This window comes from Mizuhopecten yessoensis, unplaced genomic scaffold (assembly GCF_002113885.1).
Source record: "Mizuhopecten yessoensis strain PY_sf001 unplaced genomic scaffold, ASM211388v2 scaffold11167, whole genome shotgun sequence".
Taxonomy (NCBI): domain Eukaryota; kingdom Metazoa; phylum Mollusca; class Bivalvia; order Pectinida; family Pectinidae; genus Mizuhopecten; species Mizuhopecten yessoensis.
The window spans coordinates 717,605-738,038 of record NW_018408913.1 but is presented as its reverse complement, the minus strand read 5'-3'; the positions used below and the strand labels follow the sequence as shown (position 1 = coordinate 738,038).

The 20,434-nt window shown below is 38.0% G+C and overlaps 1 protein-coding gene across 1 annotated transcript in view; it reads right to left on the bottom strand.

Annotated features, from left to right (window-relative positions):
- The window catches only part of LOC110467254 (exportin-5-like), a 37,676-nt gene that overhangs the window by 6,720 nt on the left and 10,522 nt on the right, over positions 1-20,434 (bottom strand). The window contains exons 13-25 of the mRNA XM_021524297.1: positions 20,237-20,403; positions 19,360-19,455; positions 18,925-19,056; positions 18,320-18,426; positions 16,301-16,393; positions 15,762-15,861; positions 14,701-14,766; positions 9,815-9,930; positions 9,106-9,206; positions 6,288-6,384; positions 1,238-1,374; positions 751-848; positions 298-338 (exon numbers count right to left, since the gene is read on the bottom strand). Coding sequence (XP_021379972.1) covers positions 298-338; positions 751-848; positions 1,238-1,374; positions 6,288-6,384; positions 9,106-9,206; positions 9,815-9,930; positions 14,701-14,766; positions 15,762-15,861; positions 16,301-16,393; positions 18,320-18,426; positions 18,925-19,056; positions 19,360-19,455; positions 20,237-20,403 — 1,351 coding nt within the window. The remainder of the gene's footprint in view (positions 1-297; positions 339-750; positions 849-1,237; positions 1,375-6,287; positions 6,385-9,105; positions 9,207-9,814; positions 9,931-14,700; positions 14,767-15,761; positions 15,862-16,300; positions 16,394-18,319; positions 18,427-18,924; positions 19,057-19,359; positions 19,456-20,236; positions 20,404-20,434) is intronic.

The window sequence follows — 20,434 nt, the reverse complement described above, 5'->3', positions numbered from 1 at the left end:
CACATTATGTACAGGTGTGTTGTGTACAATTACATTGTGTGTATGTGTGTTGTGTACAGGTATGTTGTGTACAGGTGTCTTGTGTACTGGTATGTTGGGAACTGGTATGCAACAGGTATGTACAGATCACATGTACATAATTTAGCCAGATACGCACATATAAAGAGTTAAATTTACAATCTGCATCACATGTGACTCAATTTAATTACATGAACATGTACGTTTTTTAGCTCTCTAATTTGAAACTGTCTGTTTCTCTGATTTACACATCATCAAATACACACACACACATCCTACCTGTTTCTTTGGTTTATTACCGCCCACTTGGCACTCAATCGCTGGAAAATATAATTTAATTGTCAATTAGTCAACTCCGATTGATGTCTTACAGATTAAATTCAATGAAGTCAAACCCTTTTTTCTAACCTTTTATTCCTGGTAATCTAATGCTTCTTATATGATCTATTGATCACTATACCTAGTCATAATGATACTGACAAATAAAACCTAGTCACCATGGATAATGAATGATGTGATCTGGTAACCATGGATACTGACTGATATATTCTGGTCACCATGGAAACTGACTGACTATAGCTAGTCATCATGATACTGACAAATAAGACCTAGTCACCATGGATACTGAATGTTGTGATCTGGTTATATATATAAATTACCACTGACACTATATGATAAGACCAAGTCACCATAGATACTAATGAATTTAACTTTGTTACCTTAGATACTGACCTGGTAGATGTAGGGACATAGGAATGCCAGCAGTGGTATAACGGCTGTTTCATAGCACATCCTGGGACAATTCTGTACAAAGGGCTTCATGAATACACGTGGCATCAGTCAAGGACAAAAGATACTAGAGATGACACATGAATCAGAATTTGTTGTTGTTGTTGACTGAATCTTTACATAAATCTGGATTTAAGTGTATAAGTCCAAATGGTATAAACCTCCTTAATTTTTAATCCTGAAAAATTATCGATTCAAATTGCATATAAATTATGGTACAGTAAAACTAAGATGAGTCTAATCGTTACCCATTTTACACTGGTACTCTTCCTACTCAAACAGATGATCTGGTCTGATCATCATAGCTGTACATCTGTATGGGTAAACTGTTTGCCTGAACTTGACAGCTTTAAATGTTCTGTAGATTATGTCTACAATACAACAAGTATTGTTATGAAATCCCCAACAGATAGAAAGTGTTAAAGGATATGTATCATGGGTTTGACTCTGTAGTCGGGCAGGAGGTCCAGGTTGGTGAAGATAGTGCTGAGGAGAGACTGGGTGAGATTGGGGATGGTGTAAAACTCCTGTCCCAGACACGGGCCAGCATTTCCCAGGATGTGACAACTGCAACCAAAAGTCACACCATGTAGTATTCCAATACAAAGGTTAGAGGATAATAGGCTTGGGTATTGTCATTAAATTTACTGAGTGGTGATATAAGATCTTATCGTGTGCCATTAGATTTACTGAGTGTTGCTATAAGATCTTATCGTATGCCATTAGATTTACTGAGTGTTGCTGTAAGATCTAATCGTGTGCCATTAGATTTGACTGAGTGGTGCTATAAGATCTTATTGTGTGCCATTAGATTTATTGAGTGTTGCTATAAGATCTTATCGTGTGCCATTATATTTACTGAGTGTTGCTATAAGATCTTATCGTGTGTCATTAGATTTGACTGAGTGTTATTATAAGATCTTATCGTGTGTCATTAGATTTACTGAGTGTTGCTATAAGATCTTATCGTGTGCCATTAGATTTACTGAGTGGTGCTATAAGATCTTATCGTGTGCCATTAGATTTACAGAGTGTTGCTATAAGATCTTATCGTGTGCCATTAGATTTCCTGAGTGGTGCTATAAGATCTTATCGTGTGCCATTATAATTACTGAGTGTTGCTATAAGATCTTATTGTGTGCCATTAGATTTACTGAGTGTTGCTATAAGATCTTATCGTGTGCCATTAGATTTACAGAGTGTTGCTATAAGATCTTATCGTGTGCCATTAGATTAACTGAGTGTTGATATAAGATCTTATCGTGTGTCATTAGATTTGACTGAGTGTTATTATAAGATCTTATTGTGTGTCATTAGATTTACTGAGTGTTGCTATAAGATCTTATTGTGTGCCATTAGATTTGACTGTGTATTGCTAGATCTAACCGTTTTTTTAAGATATTACTGATGTTAGATTTCTTTTTGTGTTATCTTACTGAGTTATCAGATTTATGTGTCATTTTATCTTACTGTGTGTCATAGATCTTCCTGTATTTTATTGGATTATAGATCTTACCATGTGTCGTAAGTGGTACAATAAATCTTACCATGTGTCGTGAGTGTGTCGTGAGTGGTACAATAGATCTTACCATGTGTCGTGAGTGGTACAATAGATCTTACCATGTGTTGTAAGTGGTACAATAGATCTTGCCATGTGTCGTGAGTGGTACAATAGATCTTAACATGTGTCGTGAGTGGTACAATAGATCTTACCATGTGTCGTGAGTGGTACAATAGATCTTACCAGGTGTAGTGAGTGGTACAATAAATCTTAACATGTGTCGTGAGTGGTACAATAGATCTTAACATGTGTCGTGAGTGGTACAAGAGATCTTAACATGTGTCGTGAGTTGTACAATAGATCTTACCATGTGTTGTAAGTGGTTCAATAGATCTTACCATGTGTCATGAGTGGGGCGTGAGTGGTACAATAGATCTTTCCATGTGTCGTGAGTGGTACACTGTGTGTCATAGATCTTCCTGTATTTTATTGGATTATAGATCTTACCATGTGTCGTAAGTGGTACAATAAATCTTACCATGTGTCGCGAGTGTGTCGTGAGTGGTACACTAGATCTTACCATGTGTCATGAGTGGGGCGTGAGTGGTACAATAGATCTTAACATGAGGTGTAGTGAGTGGTACAATACATCTTAACATGTGTCGTGAGTTGTACAATAGATCTTACCATGTATCGTGAGTGGTACAATAAATCTTAACATGTGTCGTGAAAGGTACAATAAATCTTAACATGTGTCGTGAAAGGTACAATAAATCTTAACATGTGTCGTGAGTGGAACAATAGATCTTACCATGTGTAGTGAGTGGTTCAATAAATCTTACCATGTGTCGTGAGTAGTACAATAGATCTTATCATGTGTCGTGAGTGGTACAAGAGATCTTAACATGTGTCGTGAGTGGTACGATAGATCTTACCATGTGTCGTTAGTGGTAAAATAGATCTTACCATGTGTCGTGAATGGTACAATAGATCTTTCCATGTGTCGTGAGTGGTACACTAGATCTTATCATGTGTCGTGAGTGGGACAATAGATCTTACCATGTGTTGTAAGTGGCACAATAGATCTTGCCATGTGTTGTGAGTGGTAAAATAGATCTTCCCATGTGTTGTAAGTGGTACAATAGATCTTACCTTATGTGTCATTTTATCTTACTGTGTGTCATAGATCTTCCTGTATTTTATTGGATTATAGATCTTACCATGTGTCGTGAGTGGGTCGTGAGAGGTACAATAGATCTTACCATGTGTAGTGAGTGTGACGTGAGTGGTACAATAGATCTCCCATGGGTAGTGAGTGGTACAATAAATCTTACCATGTGTCGTGAGTAGTACAATAGATCTTATCATGTGTCGTGAGTGGTACAATAGATCTTACCATGTGTAGTGAGTGTGTCGTGAGTGGTACAATAGATCTTATCATGTGTCGTGAGTGGTACAATAGATCTTACCATGTGTCGTGAGTGGTACAATAGATCTTAGTGGTACAATAGATCTTGCCATGTGTCGTTAGTGGTACAATAGATCTTAACATGTGTCGTGAGTGGTGCAATAGATCTTACCATGTGTTGTAAGTGGGACAATAGATCTTGCCATGTGTCGTGAGTGTGTCGTGAGTGGTACAATAGATCTTAACATGTGTCGTGAGGGGGACAATAGATCTTACCATGTGTCGTGAGGGGTACAATAGATCTTACCAGTGTCGTGAGTGGTACAATAGATCTTAACATGTGTCGTGAGTGGTGCAATAGATCTTACCATGTGTTGTAAGTGGTACAATAGATCTTACCATGTGTCGTGAATGGTACAATAGATCTTACCATGTGTTGTAAGTGGGACAATAGATCTTGCCATGTGTCGTGAGTTGTACAAGTGAGTGGTAAATTAAATCTTAACATGTGTCGTGAGGCCATGTGTAGTGAGTGGTACAATAAATCTTACCATGTGTCGTGAGTGTGTCGTGAGTTGTACAATAGATCTTACCATGTGTCGTGAATGGTACAATAGATCTTACCATGTGTCGTGAGCGGTACAATAGATCTTACCATGTGTAGTGAGTGTGTCGTGAGTGGTACAATAGATCTTTCCATGTGTCGTGAGTGGTACAATAGATTCGTGAGTGTGTCGTGAGTGGTACAATATATCTTACCATGTGTTGTAATTGGTACAATAGATCTTACCATGTGTAGTGAGTGGTACAAGTGTCTTGAGTGGTACAATAGATCTTACCATTTGTCGTGAGTGGTACAATAGATCTTACCATGGGTCATGAGTGTGTCTTGAGTGGTACAATAGATCTTACCATTTGTCGTGAGTGGTACAATAGATCTTACCAGTGTCGTGAGTGGTACAATAGATCTTAACATGTGTCGTGAGTGGTGCAATAGATCTTACCATGTGTTGTAAGTGGTACAATAGATCTTACCATGTGTCTTGAGTGGTACAATAGATCTTACCATTTGTCGTGAGTGGTACAATAGATCTTACCAGTGTCGTGAGTGGTACAATAGATCTTAACATGTGTCGTGAGTGGTGCAATAGATCTTACCATGTGTTGTAAGTGGGACAATAGATCTTGCCATGTGTCGTGAGTGTGTCGTGAGTGGGACAATAGATCTAACCATGTGTCGTGAGTGGTACAATAGACTTACCATGTGGTTTAAGTGGTACAATAGATCTTGCCATGTGTCGTTAGTGGTACAATAGATCTTACCATGTGTATTGAGTGGTACAATAAATCTTACCATGTGTCGTGAGTAGTACAATAGATCTTACATAGATCTTACCATGTGTCGTGAGTGGTACAAGAGATCGTACCATGTGTCGTGAGTGGTACAATAGACTTACCATGTGGTTTAAGTGGTACAATAGATCTTGCCATGTGTCTTGAGTGGGACAATAGATCTTACCATGTGTCGTGAGCGGTACAATAGATCTTACCATGTGTAGTGAGTGGTACAAGTGTCTTGAGTGGTACAATAGATCTTACCATTTGTCGTGAGTGGTACAATAGATCTTACCAGGTGTAGTGAGTGGTAAATTAAATCTTAACATGTGTCGTGAGTGGTACAATAGATCTTAACATGTGTCGTGAGTGGTACAATAGATCTTACCATGTGTCGTGAGTGGTACAATAGATCTTACCATGTGTCGTGAGTGGTACAATAGATCTTACCATGTGTCGTGAGTGGTACAATAGATCTTACCATGTGTCGTGAGTGGTACAATAGATCTTACCATGTGTCGTGAGTGGTACAATAGATCTTACCATGTGTCGTGAGTGGTACAATAGATCTTACCATGTGTCGTGAGTGGTACAATAGATCTTACCATGTGTCGTGAGTGGTACAATAGATCTTACCATGTGTCGTGAGTGGTACAATAGATCTTACCATGTGTCGTGAGTGGTACAATAGATCTTACCATGTGTCGTGAGTGGTACAATAGATCTTACCATGTGTCGTGAGTGGTACAATAGATCTTACCATGTGTCGTGAGTGGTACAATAGATCTTACCATGTGTCGTGAGTGGTACAATAGATCTTACCATGTGTCGTGAGTGGTACAATAGATCTTACCATGTGTCGTGAGTGGTACAATAGATCTTACCATGTGTCGTGAGTGGTACAATAGATCTTACCATGTGTCGTGAGTGGTACAATAGATCCTACCATGTGTAGTGAGTGGTACAATAGATCTTACCATGTGTCGTGAGTGGTACAATAGATCTTACCATGTGTCGTGAGTGTGTCGTGAGTGGTACAATATATCTTACCATGTGTTGTGAGTGGTACAATAGATCTTACCATGTGTTGTAAGTGGTACAATAGATCTTGCCATGTGTCGTGAGTGGTACAATAGATCTTAACATGTGTCGTGAGTGGTACAATAGATCTTACCATGTGTCGTGAGTGGTACAATAGATCTTACCATGTGTCGTGAGTGGTACAATAGATCTTACCATGTGTCGTGAGTGGTACAAAGAAACAACTGCATCCTCTCTAGTGGCTGTCGACAGATGTAATTATTACTGTTGTCAACACATGGCGGAGGGATACCTTACACGAAACAAACAAACAAGCCATTATCTTAATGTGATTGGGGAAGGGAAATATCTGGTGTACAAAATAACACTGAAGCACATTTACAACATTTTCAAATGTAAAAATGTCTTTGATTTAAAAATAAACAAGAGATCCCAGAGGGATCTTGGCGCCCACCTTTGTACGATCTTCATTAGTTCTTTGTGAGTTCGATCTTTTCTCTTCTTTACTCTAATCTGTTTGATCGAGTCATGTTAACAGTAAATGCACCTTGAGGTTACTTTTGATCAAAACTTAATACTGATGTGTATGAAAGCCAACCTTCAAAGTGAGTTTGTCATTTCACATATTTACTAGTACAGTACTTAATGTGAAAGAAATAGAATCGATCATTGCAATATGAGAAAGATCTGTTTAGTTCTTCTTTTAATCCATTTTGTTTTTATGATCAGTCTCAAAATATAACATACACAACGAGGGATCAAGGGGAACCTACATTTAAAATTTGAGAAAGATCCCTCCCGTACTTCCCGAGAAATAGCGATAACAAACTTTCACTATCAAAATCCAAGATGGCTGCCTGTCGGCCATGTTGTTTATCCGATCAGTCTCTAAAATTGCCCTGCACAGCTAGGACCAAGGGGAACCTACATATAAAATTTAAGAAAGATCCCTCTAGTTCTTCCGGAGAAATAGCGGTAACAAACTTTCAATATCAAAACCAAAGATGGCTGCCTGTCGGCCATGTTGTTTATCCGATCAGTCTCAAAAAAATGCCCTGCACAGCTAAGGACCAAGGGGAACCTACATATAAAATTTGAGAAAGATCCCTCTAGTACTTCTTGAGAAATAGCGATAACAAACTTTCACTATCAAAATCCAAGATGGCTGCCTGTCGGCCATGTTGTTTATCCGATCAGTCTCAAAAGTTGCCCTGCACAGCTAAGGACCAAGGGGAACCTACATATAAAATTTGAGAAAGATCCCTCTGGTACTTCTTGAGAAATAGCGATAACAAACTTTCACTATCAAAATCCAAGATGGCTGCCTGTCGGCCATGTTGTTTATCCGATCAGTCTCAAAAGTTGCCCTGCACAGCTAAGGACCAAGGGGAACCTACATATAAAATTTGAGAAAGATCCCTCTGGTACTTCTTGAGAAATAGCGATAACAAACTTTCACTATCAAAATCCAAGATGGCTGCCTGTCGGCCATGTTGTTTATCCGATCAGTCTCAAAAGTTGCCCTGCACAGCTAAGGACCAAGGGGAACCTACATATAAAATTTGAGAAAGATCCCTCTGGTACTTCTTGAGAAATAGCGATAACAAACTTTCACTATCAAAATCCAAGATGGCTGCCTGTCGGCCATGTTGTTTATCCGATCAGTCTCAAAAGTTGCCCTGCACAGCTAAGGACCAAGGGGAACCTACATATAAAATTTGAGAAAGATCCCTCTGGTACTTCTTGAGAAATAGCGATAACAAACTTTCACTATCAAAATCCAAGATGGCTGCCTGTCGGCCATGTTGTTTATCCGATCAGTCTCAAAAGTTGCCCTGCACAGCTAAGGACCAAGGGGAACCTACATATAAAATTTGAGAAAGATCCCTCTGGTACTTCTTGAGAAATAGCGATAACAAACTTTCACTATCAAAATCCAAGATGGCTGCCTGTCGGCCATGTTGTTTATCCGATCAGTCTCAAAAGTTGCCCTGCACAGCTAAGGACCAAGGGGAACCTACATATAAAATTTGAGAAAGATCCCTCTGGTACTTCTTGAGAAATAGCGATAACAAACTTTCACTATCAAAATCCAAGATGGCTGCCTGTCGGCCATGTTGTTTATCCGATCAGTCTCAAAAGTTGCCCTGCACAGCTAAGGACCAAGGGGAACCTACATATAAAATTTGAGAAAGATCCCTCTGGTACTTCTTGAGAAATAGCGATAACAAACTTTCACTATCAAAATCCAAGATGGCTGCCTGTCGGCCATGTTGTTTATCCGATCAGTCTCAAAAGTTGCCCTGCACAGCTAAGGACCAAGGGGAACCTACATATAAAATTTGAGAAAGATCCCTCTGGTACTTCTTGAGAAATAGCGATAACAAACTTTCACTATCAAAATCCAAGATGGCTGCCTGTCGGCCATGTTGTTTATCCGATCAGTCTCAAAAGTTGCCCTGCACAGCTAAGGACCAAGGGGAACCTACATATAAAATTTGAGAAAGATCCCTCTGGTACTTCTTGAGAAATAGCGATAACAAACTTTCACTATCAAAATCCAAGATGGCTGCCTGTCGGCCATGTTGTTTATCCGATCAGTCTCAAAAGTTGCCCTGCACAGCTAAGGACCAAGGGGAACCTACATATAAAATTTGAGAAAGATCCCTCTGGTACTTCTCGAGAAATAGCGATAACAAACTTTCACTATCAAAATCCAAGATGGCTGCCTGTCGGCCATGTTGTTTATCCGATCAGTCTCAAAAGTTGCCCTGCACAGCTAAGGACCAAGGGGAACCTGCATATAAAATTTGAGAAAGATCCCTCTGGCACTTCTTGAGAAATACCGATAACAAGAATTGTTTATGGACGGACGACGGACGACGGACAACGGACGGACGACGGACCATGGACGCAGGGTGATTTGAATAGCCCACCATCAGATGATGGTGGGCTAAAAAGTTTAAGTTACAGCGTTTAATACCTATAAAATGTGCTGGAAATGTTAACTCACCTAGTACAGCTAATCTGTCAGTGTCCGACAAATCATAGGACTTGTCAAAAGCTGGATGTCGCAACTTTAGACATTCAGGCTGCCACTTGGAATTCATAGTCCTAGAACAAGGGGATGTTAAATCATTATAGTCCTAGAACAAGGGGATGTTAAATTATTATAGTTCTAGAACAAGGGGATGTTAAATTATTATAGTCCTAGAACAAGGGGATGTTAAATTATCATAGCCCTAGAACAATGGGATGTTAAATTATTATAGTCCTAGAACAATGGGATGTTAAATTATTATAGTCCTAGAACTATGGGATGTTACATTATTATAGTCCTAGAACAAGGGGAAGTTATCATGCTTTCTACATTGACTCTCTAACAGCAGAATTGTCTCTATATATGTCCCTAATGAGTAACACACAGTTTACCTATAATACAGCTGTTTATATGTGTAATTTGGGTCAAAACATTAAAGCAGGTATAATCAGAATGGCATTTTTACACTTCTATGTAATTATAATAGTACATCTACATTGATAAGTATGTGGTAATAAAATTTAACATACTTTTACATTAGAATTTAATTATAAATATACTTTTACACTAATGCATAATTACATAGATGAGTTAGTATCAAATTTGAGCATTTCCTAACAACAAAAATATCAATTAATATTTATAAGCAGTGAGAGTGATTTACTATAAGAGGATTTCATACTTTACGAGGGCTAGTAGATTCTCCAGCAGGACACTGATGTGTGTGGTGGCAGGGTTTCTCAGGGCAGTTGTCCCATCATCCATGACCCCAATCACAAACCCACTCTCACTGGCTACCTGTAACATATACCAAGATCTGGAGTTAAATCCCACCTCTACAAATATTTAATGATCTACTTGATAACTCCTCTTCTACACAATGACGCCTCCTTTAAGATTTAGAATTTGTCTAGGCATTAAGAATAAAAGTATAAGATAGACAGTAATTAGTGATATATAATTGTACCTGGTATTCGTAGCCTACTACATACAGTGACTGTTTTAAAATATATCAGTGTAGTATTAGATATTTCATGGGAAAATTATATTTTAAAAAAACTCACAGAAATATGAACATCTTACATCGTGTGAACAAATTGTATTGTAACTGTATGGTTCCATGTCTACATAGTATAGCGTAGTTAGTTTCACCCCAGATTATGCACTGACAATATCCAGGCAAAGTTGAGTGGAAAACGAAATACTTGCTCTGTACTTTCCATTCAATAACATGTAGAAATTACATGTAACTTTTTAGGTATGTTGCAAATTAGGAGTGAAAGTCTGCATTCTTAGATAGTTCAAAGGTTCAACTTTTACTCTATAAAATCAATCATATTATCTTCTTATCAATCATTCCACAGAAGATCCACAAATGACCTATTTGTAACAAAGTGTTAACATATATGTATGAGAATACATAAAATCACTGAGCAGTAACAAGATCTACTGATACACTTTAGCTATATACAGTACCCTAATACTCTGTACACAGCAACCCGAATCAGTCAATAGTGATAAAGCATATAGTGGAAGATACTTACTTAATGTCTATATATAGCATTACCTGGGATTTTTCCAATAAAGTCAGTCAATTTTATTTTTATTTTGTGTCAGCATTATGAAATGAACTCATCCTGGCTGTTCACCTCTGAGGTACTACCAGTATAATACAGGGCTGACAGTGTAAATTGTGATTTTTAATCATTCAAACCTACTGCTGCTTGAACTCTGATCTATCACAGCTACTGTTAACAGAACCAGAGGATAGCTGACTGTACCGTGTATTCTGATACCGTGTATTCTGATCTATCACAGCTACTGTTAACAGAACCAGAGAATAGCTGAACTGTACTGTGTATTCTGATCTATCACAGCTACTGTTAACAGAACCAGAGGATAGCTGACCTTCCTGTGTATTCTGATCTATCAAAGCTACTGTTAACAGAACCAGAGGATAGCTGACCTTACTGTGTATTCTGATCTATCACAGCTACTGTTAACATAACCAGAGAATAGCTGAACTGTACTGTGTATTCTGATCTATCACAGCTGACCGTACTGTGTATTCTGACCTATCACAGCTATTGTTAACAGAACCAGAGGATAGCTGACTGTACCATGTATTCTGATCTATCACAGCTACTGTTAACAGACCAGAGGATAGCTGAACTGTACTGTGTATTCTGATCTATCACAGCTGACCGTACTGTGTATTCTGATCTATCACAGCTACTGTTAACAGACCAGAGGATAGCTGACCGTACCGTGTATTCTGATCTATCACAGCTACTGCTAACAGAACCAGAGGATAGCTGACTGTACCATGTATTCTGATCTATCACAGCTACTATTAACAGACCAGCGGATAGCTGAACTGTACTGTGTATTCTGAACAAGCAAAGCTGACCGTACTGTGTATTCTGATCTATCACAGCTGACCGTACTGTGTATTCTGACCTATCACAGCTACTGTTAACAGAACCAGAGAATAGCTGAACTGTACTGTGTATTCCGATCTATCACAGCTACTGTTAACAGAGCCAGAGGATAGCTGACCGTACCGTGTATTCTGATCTATCAAAGCTACAGCTATCAGAACCAGAGGACATGTGAACTAAACTGGATTTATTCCTCATACTTAAAAAAATTTCTACAGTCCTAAATTTGTTTGAGAAAATTAAACCGTTTGTTATAATAAGTGAACAGACCTACTACAAGGAAATATCATCTGAAAATCAAGTTATTTAATCAGTATTTCTCACTACTGTAATCCTCTACAATACATTTAAAGCATCCATATCCCGAAGCAAAGCTGCCGAGGACCATGATCAACAGCGCCCAGACAGAGGCGGGGTACAGTACTGACTGTTACTTGACACCTGTGTTGTCTCTGAACATCAGTCTCCATGTTATACATCAGTTCTATCTGTCCCACACAGGAGGGCACAGCACACATCACACAACATCTATGGACCTGCTCCGAGGAAGATCACAGCATCATGCAGTTGAAACCCATGGCCCAATCAAAACTTATGTTAACCAAACAACAAACCTCTGTTTTTGTGTATAACGATGGAGCGAAATGTCATCATAGGCATGCCACAAAACATCACCATGTTCACAAGGGAAGGGAAAGTTGTCCTAACTTCAGCATCTACACAGCCTGGGAAGGTCACGAAGGCGAGGAAGTCTGTAGTAACTTCTCCAGTAAAACTGTCCCTGTGTCCAGTCACAGGGTACCTGGCCGTGGTGGACCAGGATGTGACAGGGGACAAGGGTAACTCCCACATCTTGGTCCTGAACCGAGACTTTCAAGTTGTGTTTCGTTATACACACTCAGAGGTGTCATATATCCACCATGTCCATTTGACCCCCGGGACTTAGTTTACGATCTCATGGGGAACAGTAATCTGTGATTACAGGAATCACAGCATCCACCTCCTTAGTGGGTGGGGACCTATGTCTGATCCACACGGACACTAGCGCAACACAGACAGTGGGTATATATATATAGACAGGGAGAATGTATTTTGGACAGTGTCTGGAGTGGATAAGGTAAACGCCTACAGTACAGCGAGGTGTGATAGTTCTACACACTTCAGGCTTTCAGTATCAACAGTCGAGAGCGTCAGAGGCTGACAAGGCCAAACACCTACAGTATAGTGAACTGACATCAGCAATGTCCTGTCCTCACAGGCAGTGTTTTAAGACAGTGAGAATGTACTGTGGACAAGATCTACTCCTACTGTACAAAGCCAGTGGTATTTATAACATGACAGCAGATAAATATACAATGATGTTGAGACTATTAACTCATTCATCCCTATATTTTTAAACTTGACTTGCATCTATTGTCTGTAAACACTGTACTTGGGACATTGCTATCAAGAAAGGGAAAGTTCATGATTTGAAAATTGAAATCATCCCACTTCTTATACAGCTTTAAAGTAAGCAGTCCCTGTTGGTCATGTTGTAAGTAAAGATCCAGAAAAGCGTCTGAAGTAGATGAGTCTGTGATGTCGTTGATTCAATCAAAGCAGGGTATACACAATCGATGTGGTCAACGAGTTTCTTGTTATTCAAAGACAACACATCGCCGATATATCTGAATGTGAAATTGAAGGACTTGGCTATGGTTTTGAAAAGGGATTTTACCAGTTAAGGGCAAAAGTTTTCCGGTATACAGTAAGCATTTTTTTACATGGATGTTCTTACACTTTGTACAAGTATCATCATATAAATGTGTTCATAAACATTAGTTCTTATACACATGCATCATTTTAAACAGTAATTTGTATACACAGATGTCACTTTACAGCTCCATATTGGGATCTTGATGACAAGTCAAGATCGCCTGAACTGCTAACTTGGATATTATATAGCAATCCTGATGAAGTCTCCTAGGGCAGGGCAGTCCCCTGAGCTAATCTTTTCAAACAAACATATGTATTATTATAATTTAGAAATCAGTTTCAGATCTAAGACCCAGGGGTTGGGGTAAAACCTTGGGCCTATCCTAAAACATGGTTATGTTCGACTCTTGGTAATTTTTGCAGATTTCTGGACCTACGAGTCTAGGACTCAGTATTTTTTTATTAAAAATTCAGTAAGTCCAAAACAAAAATGCTTGCATCTGTAATAACCTAAGATGTCCTTGCTTTTAGCATTATGACTAAATTTCCCATTTTTTCTCCAGGTTTCTCTGGTTTCCTCCCACATTAAGATCCCCAGCATGCTAACATCCGGGCCAACTAGAGTGTTTAATATAAGTTGTAATTGTTTAATATAAGTTGTAATTGTTTAATATAAGTTGTAATGACTTGTTTCATAACTGTTGTAAAATAAATAAAGTTTATATTTTTATACTAAGACCCAGGACAAACTTTTTGCCATGATTTCTTACATCTGACTTCCTTTACATCTGATTATATTCAAGCACTCTATAATTCAATCTCCCATCGTCTGTTGGCAGTAATAAGATCAAAAGGCCACCTCACCAAATATAAGGTAAGTTTGCTGACATTTTCCATGTTTAATCCAGTTTTTATTTCTTGAAACGTTTCGCCATCTTACAAAATCGTGAATAAATTATACTTTTGTCATACCGCTGTATATCACTAAATTTTCCTTTAAGATATGATATACTGTTCAAGAGAAAGGATCTGGAAATTAACATTTCCCTAAAATTTCAGCTTATTTATAGCCAACGTGACCTTGATCTTTGACCAAGTGACCCCAGAATCTATAGGCTTGTTCCCCTTCCCTTGGGGCATCATTCACCAAATTTTGTTTTGAGGATTAACAGTTTTTAAGTTTTCATGCGGAAAACATTTGTTTTGATGATGACGAGACACAGAGAGACAAGATGACAACAATATGCCCCCATACATTTTTTCTGGAAGCGTAACAAACAAGAGGTTAAAATGTGCATCCTAAAGTTAACCTTGTCCCATTTTAAATTCTTTGTTAGGATGTTGTAGAGGAGTGACTGCAATATTAAGTCTTGACAAATTAGACTTCAGAATTCCCACATAAAGAATAATTATACATGTGGTAAATGCCTACCTGTAGGTCTTCAGGCCATCTACTTCTCTTGAGCACGGCCAGGATAGTATTGATACAATACACCATCTGGACAACAGAAAGTTTTATTCAAATGTAATATGTGGATAGTTGGCATCACTACTTTAAACAAGTGAAGTGTTCTACATTAAACAAGATCCTGAAATTATTTAACATAATCTAGGACTATGAGGCTATCACTGGTTTCAGTAAGAGAACAATGGTCAAATCTATCCTAAAAACTTGACTTGCATTGATGTATGGTATTTTACACAGGATTTTTGCAAAAATATTAATAATCTCACTGTACATTTCTTTTCCTAAATATTAATTTCAGAATTAACGACTGCAATTATAACTCATGTGCTGATAACTGACCATTGATTGCAGCTCCCAAATACCAGAAAATAAGGATTTTCGACTGGCTTAAACCCCTTTTGCACATCTACATATCATAGTGTATCATCATATCATTTTTTTTAGATTTGTCTTTTTGGTTCCAAGATAAGGACATTACCCCAAAGGTCTATTTTTAGTAAAGGTGACCTTGACCTTGACTATAGAAACTTTTCAAACCCCTTTTACACATGTACATATAACAATATACCACAATGTCCAATTTCCAAAAGAATGGTCTTTTGAATTCTGAGATAAGTACCATACCCATTCCCAATCGTCTGTTTTAGGTAACAGTGACCTTTACCTTGACCTTTGAAACTTTTTAAACCTTTTTTTTTTTTTTTTTTACACATCTACATATTTCCATGTACCTGCATTATCAAATTTAATAAAAAATTGTCTTATGGATTCTTAGATTATCTCTAGAATTAAAAGCACCATGATTATAATAGGGCACCAGCATCTCAGATCCAGGGCCCTAATTATAATAACATGAGCATAATTTGTGCATGCATTCTTGTGTCATCCATTAAATCCACATTGCCAATGATGAAACAAATGTCTTTTTTTTTCCAAGTGAAACTTTTAGATGTACGCCATGATAAGATAGTGTATGTACTTAGGCCCCTGTTCTGTAACCTAGGGAAGCCAACTAATACACTTACATGTGATCTGTTGATGCCACAGGTGTCTGCTGAGGAAGGTTCGACCGGAGCCTGATCCAACCCAATGTACGACATAAACTTCACAGCAGACCAAAATGCTCTATAAAGTCAAAAATTGGAACTATTGATTGGCTGATTTAAAGGAGCTAGAGGTCCAGTATGATATTGAGGATGACATCTTTGCTGATCAAATATTCATCAAAACAAAACAAAATAGGTTACTTGGAAGAGCTATCCTCAAATGTGCTTATAAGAGGTTCTGAGTAAACATTTATTTTTACTAAAGCAACACAAATATTACATGTAGCTTATCCATGAAATTAGAAATGCATCGTCCAATTACAATAAATTTACTCCAAACTTTTAACACATAATTCTAACCTCCTCTTGAGCTTATTCAATAATTTTTTTTTTAAATAAAATTGTATTTGATATGATAAGTACACATACAGCTATGATCCCTGGCCATAACAGGACCTCTTGGTCCAACAAAACCTACAGATTCTGGCAAACTGTCAGGTACAATAGAATATACTTACTGCTTGAACTCTCCTGAAAGCCACAAATCTTTGACAGGCTTCAGGACTTCCTCTATAAATGATGACTGCTTGTTAAAATCATGGAATTTGTTACTGAAATAAAAACAGAAAGTAGGACACATGTTAATGTGATACAGTAGGCATGGTAATATAACATCAAAATTTTCTTATATATACTACATGTCAGTATATAAAAACTTTTTGTTTAACTTATAGCACGTCATACCTTTGAGTATGGCATTTTTGAGAGTTTGTGTATGTATTTAATAAGACTGTCTGAGGAGAGAAAAACCTATGAGAATGAGAAAAGTAGGACAAACATAATGTGATTAAGTAGACATGGTAACATAACAAAGATTTTCTAATACCAAATGTCAGTATATGAAAGCTTTCCCCATCTGTGTGAGTTGTTGAGTGTTGAGACTGATCACCTGTATGTGCCTGTATAACTTACCTTATGAGTATGAGTGCCTCAATGAGAATACATTTCTCCATCAGCTTTCCCCATCTGTGAGAGTTGTTGAGTGTTGAGACTGATCACCTGTATGTGAATGTATAACTTACTTTATGAGTATGAGTGCCTCTATGAGAATAGATTTCTCCATCTGTGAGAGTTGTTCAGTGTTGAGACTGATCAGCTGTATGTGGCTGTATAACTTACCTTATGAGTATGAGTGCCTCTATGAGAATACATTTCTCCATCTGTGAGAGTTGTTGAGTGTTGAGACTGATCAGCTGTATGTGACTGTATAACTTACCTTATGAGCATGAGTGCCTCAATGAGAATACATTTCTCCATCTGTGAGAGTTGTTGAGTGTTGAGGCTGATCAGCTGTATGTGACTGTATAACTTACCTTATGAGCATGAGTGCCTCAATGAGAATACATTTCTCCATCTGTGAGAATTGTTCAGTGTTGAGACTGATCACCTGTATGTGACTGTATAACTTACCATATGAGAATGAGTGCCTCAATGAGAATACATTTCTCCATCTGTGAGAATTGTTCAGTGTTGAGACTGATCCCCTGTATGTGGCTGTATAACTTACCTTATGAGTATGAGTGCCTCTATGAGAATACATTTCTCCATCTGTGAGAGTTGGTCTGTGTCACGGCTGATCACCTGTATGTGACTGTATAGCTTACCTTATGAGTATGAGTGCCTCTATGAGAATACATTTCTCCATCTGTGAGAGTTGTTCTGTGTCACGGCTGATCACCTGTATGTGGCTGTATAACTTACCTTATGAGTATGAGTGCCTCAATGAGAATACATTTCTCCATCTGTGAGAGTTGTTGAGTGTTGAGACTGATCACCTGTATGTGACTGTATAACTTACCTTATGAGTATGAGTGCCTCTATGAGAATACATTTCTCCATCTGTGAGAGTTGTTGAGTGTTGAGACTGATCACCTGTATGTGACTGTATAACTTACCTTATGAGTATGAGTGCCTCTATGAGAATACATTTCTCCATCTGTGAGAGTTGTTGAGTGTTGAGACTGATCACCTGTATGTGACTGTATAACTTACCTTATGAGTATGAGTGCCTCTATGAGAATACATTTCTCCATCTGTGAGAGTTGTTGAGTGTTGAGACTGATCACCTGTATGTGACTGTATAACTTACCTTATGAGTATGAGTGCCTCTATGAGAATACATTTCTCCATCTGTGAGAGTTGTTGAGTGTTGAGACTGATCACCTGTATGTGACTGTATAACTTACCTTATGAGTATGAGTGCCTCAATGAGAATACATTTCTCCATCTGTGAGAGTTGTTGAGTGTTGAGACTGATCACCTGTATGTGACTGTATAACTTACCTTATGAGTATGAGTGCCTCAATGAGAATACATTTCTCCATCTGTGAGAGTTGTTGAGTGTTGAGACTAAACACCTGTATGTGACTGTATAACTTACCTTATGAGAATGAGTGCCTCAATGAGAATACATTTCTCCATCTGTGAGAGTTGTTGAGTGTTGAGACTAAACACCTGTATGTGACTGTATAACTTACCTTATGAGGATGAGTGCCTCTATGAGAATACATTTCTCCATTTGGGAGAGTTGCTCTGTGTCACGGCTGATCACCTGTATGTGGCTGTATAGCTTGTCAAACACGGGCTGTTAATGCAAACACCAAATACATGTATACTACAACATCTGCATCACATTTACAACACTACATCAGAGAAAAATATTTACCTATGTAACAAGTAAACTAATTATTGTAAAGCCAACAGAGCTGGCAGAGTCACCAGCATTCAACTCCTGTACAGTAAAACTGCATCAAATAAGATTAAGTTTCTTACTGTAGTATAAGCTATTATAATGGGGAATCTTATGCAACTCTTTTCTCAAGTTACTGGAGATTCTCAATGTCAAAGTTGAGATAAATATGTTCAGACCCAAACTATTGACCATGTTTACTTATGTTTCTTACAAGAGGGTTCAAATATAGGCATTGAATTATTTCTACATCAGATTCTTTGGTAATTTCGTTTTATCCAAAACNTGATAACATAATACGTCCCCGTCTTCGACGGGCGTATAAAAAGGAGATTCTGAAGGTTTATAATCGAAATGAGATTCAGCATTGTGTAAAAAGTTAAGCAGACATACAAACAGAAGATCTGTGTACACTTTACAGATCTTGACCAGGATGGAGCAGGCATGCTGGCGGACATTCTTCACAGCTTTACTACGTGTAGATTTAGTCTGGCCAGGCAAGTTGAATGTCACAGCAGAAAATATCTGAAGGAGAAAATCACCAGTTCTTGCAATTTCATCAACATCACACCTTACATAAAAGCAGGCCAGGATTTTATTATTACTGAAAATACCCAGTCATTTGTACTTTTCTTTAGAATATCATTAAAATATATTGCAAAATGAATTTAGAACAGTTTTGAGGAATGAGCTAACAATGTAATTCCATGTTTGTCTGAAGAATATAAATAGGAAAATACTTATACAATGTCATGAACATTCAAAGTTCTATAACTGTACATTTACATTAATGTTTGATAAAATCTTCTACATTGATTAGACTCTCACCTTTTCAAGAACCATTGGCAGTTTGTCTGGTGCTCCATTCACAAATGGAAATAAAGCTGATATACAAGACAACAGTGATGACAGAATGAGGGGGTCCTACAACATACAGGTATTAAACAATGGCATACACTGTACAGCTCTGATTCTCCAACAGGTATTAAACAATGGCATACACTGTACAGCTCTGATTCTCCAACAGGTATTAAACAATGGCATACACTGTACAGCTCTGATTCTCCAACAGGTATTAAATAATGGCATACACTGTACAGCTCTGATTCTCCAACAGGTATTAAACAATGGTATACACTGTGCATGTACAGCTCTGATTCTCCAACAGGTATTAAACAATGGCATACACTGTACAGCTCTGATTCTCCAACAGGTATTAAATAATGGCATACACTGTACAGCTCTGATTCTCCAACAGGTATTAAACAATGGTATACACTGTGCATGTACAGCTCTGATTCTCCAACAGGTATTAAACAATGGCATACACTGTACAGCTCTGATTCTCCAACAGGTATTAAACAATGGCATACATTGTACAGCTCTGATTCTCCAACAGGTATTAAACAAAACAAAATACAGCTATGTTGATTTAAAAAAAATAAAAATTTCATCATATTCCAGGATATGCATTATAAGTTGACAAACAATGGTGTGTTTTAAAGTTCATCAGCCTAATACATTGTACTACAGATAAATCAGCAGACTTGACCATCTTGATGACTGCTACATTTGCTAACATGCTAATATGTCCTCGATGCAGGGAAACAGGAAGGTTTAAGGCTATAAAATAATGGTCAGACCTTTATTCTCAGAAACCTTTATTGTCAGAAGCATTTTTATAAAATTGTCCCACGAATCTCACCTCCGTTTTGAATTCAAGAACACTGCTAAGTAGACAGATACCCTCCTGCTGGTTGGGAGGAGGCTTAGCAGACAATACCCGGGACATCACACTTTCAAGGCATACTGTCATGGCATCCCAAGCAATAAAAGATGGAGAGGAAAGTCGACAGTACCCATTCTCCGACCCTAAAACATAGTTATAAATACACTTGAAAGA